Source organism: Colias eurytheme, chromosome 2, assembly GCF_061535395.1.
Source record: "Colias eurytheme isolate Ceu_HAF_F1 chromosome 2, ilColEury1 Martin Lab GWU primary, whole genome shotgun sequence".
NCBI classification, from domain to species: domain Eukaryota; kingdom Metazoa; phylum Arthropoda; class Insecta; order Lepidoptera; family Pieridae; genus Colias; species Colias eurytheme.
Genome location: NC_142981.1, coordinates 3,928,968 through 3,940,351, shown reverse-complemented (window position 1 = coordinate 3,940,351; position 11,384 = coordinate 3,928,968). Strand labels below are relative to the sequence as shown.

The following is an 11,384-nucleotide window of genomic DNA, read 5'->3' as shown; positions in this document are numbered from 1 at the left end:
GCAGCTCAAATTATAAGTGAAAAATAATGTACCTATTGATTTTTTTTTCAATTTCTTCTGCTCTTTATAATTCAAAGTTCTTTTACCAAGAATAAAGGTCAGTGAACTAAAACAATCGTACGGTAAGACTGTGGAGGATTACGACTGTTTTTCGTATTGTGAGGAATTTTACCAAATCCCATTACGCTCTATTTTTATTCCCTTCCTTGGTTTTCCGAGCCTTCAAAGGTCAATGTAATACCTCTAATCGTAAACATGTACCAAATTAAGATATTTAATGGATATTTAGTGCGTTACGGATACCGAGACAAGAAGTAAATGTTCATGAACATTTGACTGAAAAAAAAGGATAAAATAAATAAAAGAACATCTTACAAAGAATATGATTTTACTTAAGATATAACTTAAGATATAACTAGCAAATCTTATATGACAAATATCATACTGGAATTTGTTTTTTAATTATTCTAATTTAATATGAAACAAATCAGTTAGTACTACAAATTGGCAATGAAGGCAGTGTAAGTTCATTTACCTTCGAAACACCAATTATATATTTTATCACAGGCATTTGACGAATTATTCTGAATCTAAATCTAGTCTTAAATAAATTAAAATTATTATTACTCGAACGTACCCAAGACACATCATGTTATTTTTAATATATCAAAAAATACAATCTCGAAATGCTTTTTACATTTCTTACTTTTAAATTTTCCTTATTTATAACCTTTACGGAGTTTGTTTATTTTTTATTTTTAAATAAATGTACATTTTCAATTAACTTTATTATCATGCTCTCAGCGTCTAAATTCTAATTGTTAGAAAATAAGAAATGGACATATCTTTCATATGTATTACAAAAATAAAAACAATACTATCATGTTTTTAGGTATTAATTTTTGGGCGGTCTTTGATAAATAATAATTAAAACTATATATTTTCTCTATACTACATAACTACATGCCATTGTACACGCACGTGTTGGAGCAGAACTAGTATTCAGTTTACATAATTTACTAATGTATTACTAATACAGTCATGAAATTGTCTTAAATAATTTTCAATTCCATAAGAATTATTAGTATGAAAAAGAAATTTTCGTGTATTGTGTTTCTGATATTTCTATTCATTTGTCAAATACTCCTTACAACAAAAGCTCACATTAGGCAAATTATTAACTACAATATAATAAAATATCATTAAGTTAATTACCCTGCATTCGGCATTATAATAAAATAATGACTGGAACAAAATCCCGAAATACAGGGCTGTATATTTCTTCTCAAGAAAGTTCAACGCCTTCTTCTTTGAGTCGACTCACAACTTCAGAGCCGAGTTCCTCAGCGCGAAACTTGTAACCGCATGAAATAGTTTCTTTAGCAATTGTATAGTTATGTCTCAAAGATTCTAACCAGCCAGTATAACTGAAGTCTGGCCACACTCCCCCATATCTCTCTGGCAAGTACTCCGGTTTAATATGCTTGTGGAGAGATGTGACGTCATAGCCGTGGAAAAATATTCTAGAACGCATGTCCGCGGTAAGGAATGGCTTAAAGATGTTGTACATTTTGTCGAACACCCAGGAGTGGTTGATGATGTGTATCGCGTATGTGGTCGCTGGGAAGCTCGACTGAAACATGTTATTAATACTTGAGAATTTATCTTAGTTAATATACTGGTAGGTGGAAAAGCACATACAAGAAATAGTTATTTCAGTTAAAAATTTCGGAAGGACGTGTTTTTTCATATATTTTTTCTCTTAACACTTTAACTTAAAACATAATCGACTTTTAGCAATTATAGTGTCTTAGGGTAACAAAAAATGCAGTTTTGAATTAATCAAAAAATAATTACCACCAATAATTTGACGATCTTAGACGCAACAGAGGGAGTTATTTGCCAAGCATGTTGCACGCCAATATCTTCCAAGTCAAACAGAGCTACTCCGCCCAGGATCTGAGTGCGTACTTCTAAAACTCCAATTTCCAATGCGAATATGGTTGCTTTGAATAAATCGTCCACTGGTATAGATTTTGCGTCCCAACATCCTAAAAATAAAATAAATTTGTTCGTTTCTAATGCATTTCGTTTAGTTTCAAGCGTCTTCCAAAAAAGGTGAGTATGTTCGTCTGACCATTTTATTTTTTTAGTTCGTTATTGTTATCAAATAGTCTTTATCATATACACAGGTCACAGATACAGATTGAATTGTATTTTTGATAGTTTTAAATGACAAATTAATTTAAAAATTATTATATCTTATTATTTTCATAATTTAATTGAACCACTACCTAATCGCTTACCAATTCTGAATAACAGAAGTCTTCTACCATCTTGATCACGATATGGTGGTACAGATATGACATGAGAATCACCAATTTTCCTTAAATCTAATGGATATATGTTTTCGAACAAATCAGGATTTTCATCTTTGAAGTTATAGTAATTGACGATCTACAAAAATAAAAATTAATTAAAAATGTTTCTTGCAAATATCTTCACTGCAACTTAGTTATTTTGCATTTCGCTTGAAATGTCTAAATAATTATCGTAAATTTTCTAAGTAAATACGCTAATTAAAACTCCTTTGAAAGAAAATTCCTATACAGCTTTTATAATAAAATTTTAAATTCCAGTTATATTTTATATTTACCAATCTATGCGCTCTTTGTGGTATAAAATTACGGGCTCTTAGAAATCGAGTTAAAAATTCGTCATCCATGCGATGAGGCGTGCATTCTCCTCTTTCTGAAATAGAAACGTAACTAATGAATACATTATTTTGGACTCTTTTTCGTAAGAACTCGACAAAACTTTGGTAGATTGACTAAAGTCTCTTAAAATCTTTTAGGCAGATCATGTAATTTCTATATTTTGAGGATAATCCTTCTCAACATTGAATAACAAAATATTATGATATCAAATTAGGTAAAATCTAAACTAAGTACGCGCGTGAAAATAAACGCAAGCGTTCTCACACCGCGAGGACACCAAGTGAAGCCGGAGCGGGTCGATGATAATAATTTTAAGTAAAAAATAATAGACTAAAGTCAGATCATAAACTTTATAATAAAGTAAAACTATGAATTAAATTTTTCTACAGAATATTACATAGCGCCTTGTAATTAAATAATTCATTAAGTACTATCTACATATTTTAAAAGAAAATTATACTTTATATTATCTAATTAAATCTACCTGTAATCGGTGCCAAAAGGCGATCAATTTTATAAAAATTATGATAATGGTCAAGATCGTACGAAACTGGAACGTCCTCGAATAATTACACTGTTTATCGTAATTTTATCTAATTACCAAGTAACAACATAATGTACTTAATTATTCTATCGATCCTTACCTATTATTAATTGGTTCTATAAGTCATATTTATAATATGTCTAATAATATTGTTCAAAGTCGATAATAATATTTATATCAGTAAATATAAAAGAAAGGTTAATAGAAATTAATTTTCATTTTAAGGTCACTTCCATTGTTGAGTTTATTTTTAAATTAGTTAGTGTCGCTGGAGTTACACGTGCCTCTTTGATACCCCCTATCATCTAACCAAAACGATTCGCCTTGGCACCGATAGCAAAACAATTCGAATTGATTTCATTTCTATTCCCATGGTCGTCAGAGTAACGTCCAGTGTATAGAGTTTCATTATTATGTTTTACAAATTTGAAGCATTTTATTAGAAAGAAGAATTTACTATGCCAGCATATTTTTTTTAATAATCTTTACTTATTTTATAAATTCGAATGTGTGGTTTTGTTTGTTTTTTTTAATTTTTTAATCTCGCAACGGAGAAATTCTGTTAGTATTATATTATATAGTGACATAAACCATTTGAACTTTGCGAGCGAAGCCGCGGGCGGAAAGCTAGCTATTTTAAATGTCATTACCATATATCATTTCTCGTAGTTCATAAATAGCTTGCAAGCGTGTGTTGGGGTCTTCACCGCATTCTTTCCGCGCGTACTCCAGCAGCTCCGGTGGTGGTTCACCGAGCTCCAACTCGATACTGTAGTCCGGGGTCGGCATGGTTACCTTGAACAAAATATAGGTATTTCATATTAATTAACAATATAATTTTATAATCATACTATATACATACCTATACCATAGTTGTTGTCTTATTATATCCTAGATACTAATATTTTAAACTCAAAAGTTGATGCGCGTATGTATGGATATATGTTTGTTACTTATTTACGCGAAAACCATTGAATGGATTTGATTTTATCTGGCTGAAATGTTTCCTTTGTGCATATCAGAACACAAACTTTAGAAATGATTGCTTTTGCAAAGCTTTGGCTGTAGGTTTTTCCGCGGGCGAAATCGCGCGGCACAGCTAGTATCGATATAACCTTTGTTGATTCATCTAATAATAAGTTTGGATGAATAATTTAATTTCAAAGTGTAACGATCCTTTTAGCGTAGGCACAATGAATAAAACTCCAACAAAAATATATCATCAAAGCAAATATAATGAAAAGAGAGTATATTTTGTGTGCATATCAGTGACAATTTAAAAGTCAAAGGTCGCCGAAGTATGGGCAGTAAAATAATTAAACCAAACTGAAGTGACGTCAATCATGAAATCTATACTTATGTGTGCATGGAGTAAATGGTTCAACTTTTTATATTTTTCGTTACGATGTATCATGAACCTTATACCACAGACTAATAATAATATAGGTAGGTACTACGTATCTTATACTGATTTAGAAATATGGAAAAATGTTGAGCTTAGATATGAAGTCAGAAAATCAGCAACAAATAAAGTCGAACTTATGTACAGTGATAATAATTGTCTATGATTATACATAATTTAGGCAAACTTATGATTTCTTGGATAATAAAGAACATTGTTGATTATATACAATAGCTATGTAAATTGTGATGCAACAAAATAGTAATATGAAGATCGTATATTTATAGACCGTATATTTTCGATAAATATATATTTCTTTTGTTATATGTACTGACTGAAAATTATTATTAGAATATATATATTTATTAATTAAAACAACTTACACAATACAATACAATTGTATGGGTAGTTTTTAATCGCTTCCTCGCGTAAAAACGTGAAAATTTTAATTCGATTTTTCAATTAGATATACATTAAAAACAGTAAATGGATCGTATGGTATAATTATGTCTTATTTACTTACCGTATTACTCATAACTTTTTATTATCTTTGTCCGCGATTATATATTGCGCTAATTACATATAAACGTGGTTTAAATGAAGCGGGCGCACAATACTAAATTGAAATAAACAATATTTTCATCACGATATCCATTCCCTATAATATAATCGCTAGATAATAATAGATAACCACAAAAAATAATTGATATTTCCATTTTTATAGCGATATAAAAACGTACTTTCTCTAATATATATTCGTGATGAATGCATCATAATCCATATAATATTTTACTTATTTGCTTCACCGGAAAGGTCCGTTTATAAAAATTTCCAATACACGATTATCGGGACATTATTGTAAAAATGATAGAATGTCCTCTATTCTGTAAGAAAGAGAATTTAATTGGTACAATTACGGCTTTCCGCCAGCAGCTTTAATTACGTTCACTTGTTTTTTACAGCTGTTTCTTAAGAACACATACGAATTTACGTTTTTTTTATATATTGGTCATAATATCTAATCATATCTTGTTATTATTTCATTATATTTCATTATAGTAATTATTATAGTACTAGCGGTCCGCCCCGGCTTCGCCCGTGGTACATATTATTTACGTTTTCTCTACATAAGAACCATCCTCGTACGTCAAGGAATATAATAAAAAACGCGTGATGCCGTGACCAGGGAAAACGGGTTTCATTTTTATATATGTATAATATATAGATTTCTAAATGTGGGTACAACTTTAAGCATGTCCGAATAAAAAAGAGCATCTGCTCTTTTATATATCATATAGAGACAGCTCGCAAGCATATAAATTAGATTTTTTTATATTTCATTAATTAAATATAGTTACCTAATATTTAATGTTTATATGAGTACGCCGTTCTACTCAATAAAGTTAGATTAAAATATTTAAATGAAATTATTTTAATTTTATATTACTTGATATAAATGAATAAGATGTCTCAATTACACCTTTAATTACACCGCAACTGGGATTTAACAAGTCTGCTTATATAGTTTTGACTTATCAATTTATAAAAGGTAGGAAGTATTAAACCTATCCCTTATAAGAAAGCGGGAGGTGGAGCTATCAGCTCAATTTATCGATAGGGTCAGAAAGGGAAAGGCGTGAAAGCAGACTGAAATGTGAACAAGCCCAACTAGTCACGTTGCATTAGGACTTAGGAGACTACTTTCCTGCAATATTTTGCGAATGGTTAATGTCTTTATGCTAAACGTTAGAAACTCGTGGTATAACTTGTTCCTTATCCATATCCACATAAAAATTGTAAACTTATTCATACTTATTCGTAAGATAAGAACTTTTATCGCTGTAGAGAGAGAAGTTCTATATATCGAATGTAACAAGTAGTGTTGTTTTTTATTTCATAGTTTTCTTGGAATACTGTACCCTGTGCGAATTTTCATCCAATATCTCAGGTACTGATTCTTCTAATCTAAATCTACAATAGATTTTTTTAAATTTTCTATACCGCAACCATGACTAAAGCTAGTTCAAGGCAATTTATTCGATAACACGCTACATAAGAGTGCTCTATTGGCTACTTGATAGTTCACCAAATGCCGGCTGGATCACCTTGGGATTATTAAAACTACCTTTAATAACATGGGCAAGTGTTGTTGCCCTTTAGAAGCCTATATGTCAATTTTTAAGTGTTTTTTTTAAATAATAAACTCAAAGTCAATCTCAAAACTTTGTATTTACATGTTTTTTTATAAATATAGATATTTTCTCAAATTTCGATTCGGAATGTCGTTGGGGTACTATCGGAAGTAATAATATGATCTCGAAATTATTCCCTAAATGATAAATTTTAGCTATTCAAGTATTGGTAGTTGTTCAATTATAATATTGCAACACTTTTTTCTTTATATTCCTTTTTCTACCATTCTCATACGTACATAAAGTTTCTTCTACATCAACTAGGTAGTAATTTTCGGTCCCTACACAGTGAACAAAGGAAAATGTCCAATTCTTTTGTGACGTAGATTTCAGTAATCGCGTAACGAAATACACATCTACTTTATCACTATGTAATTTGGCTATAGGGTTTCTAATTATCCTTCCAGTTAATCAGATTCTTTGTAATATAACACTGTTAAAGGTTAATGATAAAAATGATGCAAGGGAACGGATGAAGTTATTGGTAATTATGTAGTACTTGGCCTTCTAAGCCAATCATATAAACTTATGTGACCTCAAATTTGTAAAGTTAAAAATATTATGTTTAATTTACATATTTAACATTAGAAAATAAGTAGTTTATTTGGAAATATTTTATTTGACCGTGGAATAAATAATTTTTGTACTTGAACTTATGCGTAAAATGTTTCTTTCATTATTTCTTAACGATAATAGATAACAATTAACGTATAATACAGTAAAATATGGACAAATTAAAGCTTGCTAGCATTCGGATATTTATTCATATTATATTCTAATCTGAAACAATTTATATAGTATTCAATTGCATATAATATAAGTAATAAGATGATAATTCGCTACGCGTCAGCAGTCAGCATCTAAAATATGAACAGCTTGTAAAGTTTAGGTATTGGGTCTCTAATAAAATCTCCTTGAATTTAAGGAGTTTGCCTTTTTGTTATTCAAAGGACTCTTCTTGGAAACCGATCTACATTTAGCGGATTGCAAAATAAAACCGGTCAGAATGAGAGGTGAAGGCCCGTGATCACCATTGTCGTGAAAGGATTCAAATATCACGATGTATTGTGATACATTTATGGAACCAAAATAAAATTTACAATCCGAATAACATAAAGTTTCCACCAAATTTTGAAATATAGACATTGGAGCTTTCAATTCTCAATGCTATAATAATTATTTACCACGAACATTACATTGTTATGAACGAGTAAAGAACGTAAAAAGAAAAGTTTGTGCCGTTTGAAGCAATATTCTTTCTTTTTATTTTACTTATCTTATCGCCTCTAAAAATATTTACAATATGCTATTTCAATGAAATAAAAATATATAAACAACTTTGATTCCTTAAGCATCTATTCCGCTGTTTAAATCATTGTTAAAATATTAATTCTGTAGATATACTTGTAACATAAAACTCAATTATCAATTGCTCAATTACCAATTTTATTGTGCCTTTTTTGTCTGAATATGTTTTCTTAGGGCTGATTTTTCAATCCTTGGTTAAAACTTATTCGTCGAATAATGTATAAAACTACCATTTTAAAAACGTATTCTAATTGCCCGTATTTGACAGTTTACGTGACATTTTAATATTATCGTGTAATACTTTATTGGACGGATAAGTTTTATCCAAGCATTGAAAAATCGGCCCTTAGAAACATAATAACCGTCATGAATGAATTATTTATTCGTCTTGGCTGACTTTTGTTATGCAGCTTTTTCCTTTTCAGTTTTTTACTTCTACTACTCGTAATTCTTATTGCTACCATCAATGACTAGTATTCATCAACATCATAAACTGTATAAATTAGAACAAGCCTTAATGATTTCTACAAAATGCTTATAAAATAATTTTTCGCAATATATTAAAAAAATATTAATTATTTACTTAATTATAATATTTAAATATCTCTCTCTTTGAAAATTATCTCGGTAATGCAATTTATCATTTACAAAGTTCGGCAAATAATAATTTGTAAATATTCTTCATGAACTTTATGTTGAAAAAGAATAATTCCCGACGTATTGCAAGGTTAGGCTTTGGATGGATTTATCATTTCATTCCAACCTCGACTTTTTGACGACTCTCAGGAATCGTGCGCCAGTCAACAAACTGGTTACCCTTGGCCGTTACTGAATCAAGACTTGCTGAATATATCAATAAATCGCACTGCATCTCCAAATATTGCCTGGAATTAGGGATATGACATGAAATAAATGAAAATATATATACAGAAGGACTTCACCCATCTGATAACAATTGAATAATATAATACTATATTGAAATAAATAAAAGAGGAGCACTAAAAACTGCTATACGTAATATATTCAAATTAAATAATATGAGATTGAAAGGCAAAAAATTAAAACATTACATTATAATAAGTTTGCATACTTGGTTAAGGCAGTGTTCCCACTTTATTTACACGCATGTTTTAAAAAAAAGGTCAAAGATCAAAAAGTAACACATGCAAATGAATTAATAGACGATTGAATCATTTGCAATCGGATATGCACCATGTCTATTAATGCATTTTAATGTAACTTTGTAGATACTTTATTTATAAACGCAATCAATGCATGCACATACAAATAAAGCATACTATGAATAGCTATATCAGACAATTCATCACAATTGGTCTATTAAAATATAATAATTAGCTTTAAATTATTAAAATATGCATAGGTCATGTTCCTAAAATAGCGTAGCATACAGCTCTGGGCTAGAAATCTAAATTTACTAGATGCAAGAGAAATATTTATGTGTTAGTGCTAGGGTTTAATATTATGAATTATTACTAAGTTTGGTCGTTGTATATTGAAGCTAAATTATCAAAATTATTGTTCGGATGTGATGCATTAGTACGAGTATTAGGAGTTGTGATATATTAGAGTATGAGATTAAAGATCTGACCCTGTAAGTAAATAATATTTCATGTTCAACGCTATTACGACAGTTATGCAGACTTATGAAAACGATAGGGTTGGTAGCTCCTATATGTATTTCCAAATAAAATCAATAAAGTTATTTAGTTAAGTACTTTATGTTATTATGTATAAATATTAATTATACTAGTAAATTAGTAATATACAATACTCGTATTACCTATATGTAAATGTTCGACATTTCGTACATACTAGGTACATACTAAAGATAATTTTTCAATTGAAATAATCAAAATATTAATCAAAGTAGGTATCATATTTTAACAGAAATTGTTAAATAACCTGGTCAAAAAATACGTAAGCTAACAAAAGACTGTTATACTATGAACATGAACATGAACATGATGATCAAACTATGTGTGTACAAAAACTAAATTCCGCAGTGTAAAAATTCCTGGTTGTAACCTGTAAATCATGTTTGTAAAATATACTTGTAACTCGATAAAAATAAACAAAGGAATGACGCAGCCCTACAGAGTCAACACGTGCGCCGGCAGCCAAGGTCAGCCACTCGACCAATGACCAATGCCCACTCGCGTTCGTATATTTATTGCATATCACATCTCTCCGTAAAAAGCATGCATTTCTTTTTTATTATTTTAATGTACTGATGGTTATGAATTATGAGGGAGGTGATGAGCCGGAGCTTTTTTCGCGGTTGACTCATCTATCTTTAAATAATTATCTTCTTTTTTAATGAATAACGAAATGTATAAATATTATGTTATGAAAACTTAATTAGATTATAGTTTTTATGATACGCAAAACTCTAGCTAATAAGCATTTTTTATATCAATTTTTTTATGAGTATCAGAAACTCTACCAAGGTATCTATTATATTTTAAGAACATGCTAAAATTGCAAAAGAAAGGCATTAAGTAATTTCAGTAGGTACCTACGTACATCGAAATGTTGTTAGATCAATAAAAAATATCAAAACCAAAATTAGAATGTTTTATTTTGATTGGTAAGTAGGTAGGTATTTAATTTCCGTGTAACCAAAGAAACTAAATTTTGGTGAAAAACTATTTTCCTCAGTTATTTTTAAATGTAACATTATTGAAAAATAGCTTTAAAAATAAAAATACACATTATACTGTAGGTATACAAAACGATCAACATTTCCACGTGAATTACAGATGAGTTATCTATTTTTGAAAACAAAGGAACTTCACAATTTGCACTTGCACAAAAGTACATTGTTGTGAACGTTATCGCAAAATTGAAACTAGAGCGATGGACTTGTAAACTTACTGTAACATACTATTGTGTATTCTTTACTATTACCATGCTATTACTTAATAAATATTAGAATTATATCAAACAATAGGTACTAAAAAAAAATCCGCGAAAAAGAAAATAATTTTGCCGGTCGGCATAATTTTAATTGTATTTATTTTTCCACTCACTGAACGCCATCTAATCCAATCACACAAAAGTATAAATAACTCCGAGCTTCAGTGTAAATTCAGATATATACATTCAAAACTTACCCCTCTAAAAAATACACGCTACGCGCGCTCACCGCGGCGTCGCAAAAAGCACTGTGAATAGGACTCCGGCGCATTACTTCTTCAATG

At 29.8% G+C, this 11,384-nt stretch overlaps 1 protein-coding gene across 2 annotated transcripts; it reads right to left on the bottom strand.

The window, feature by feature from the left end:
* Positions 1–371: 371 nt before the first annotated feature.
* On the bottom strand, positions 372–11,384 carry LOC149910207 (alpha-tocopherol transfer protein-like). Of its 2 annotated transcripts, none has more exons than XM_090111379.1 (6): positions 11,298–11,384; positions 3,912–4,056; positions 2,657–2,751; positions 2,307–2,457; positions 1,858–2,051; positions 372–1,633 (listed from the first exon to the last, which is right to left on the bottom strand). In XM_090111379.1, the coding sequence occupies exons 2-6, from the start codon at positions 4,048–4,050 to the stop codon at positions 1,286–1,288; spliced, it is 927 nt and encodes a 308-aa protein (XP_089967505.1). In that variant the 5' UTR covers positions 4,051–4,056; positions 11,298–11,384; the 3' UTR covers positions 372–1,285. The 2 variants fall into 2 exon arrangements, with proteins under 2 accessions (XP_089967505.1, XP_089967497.1); XM_090111371.1 differs by lacking the exon at positions 11,298–11,384 and adding an exon at positions 5,187–5,213.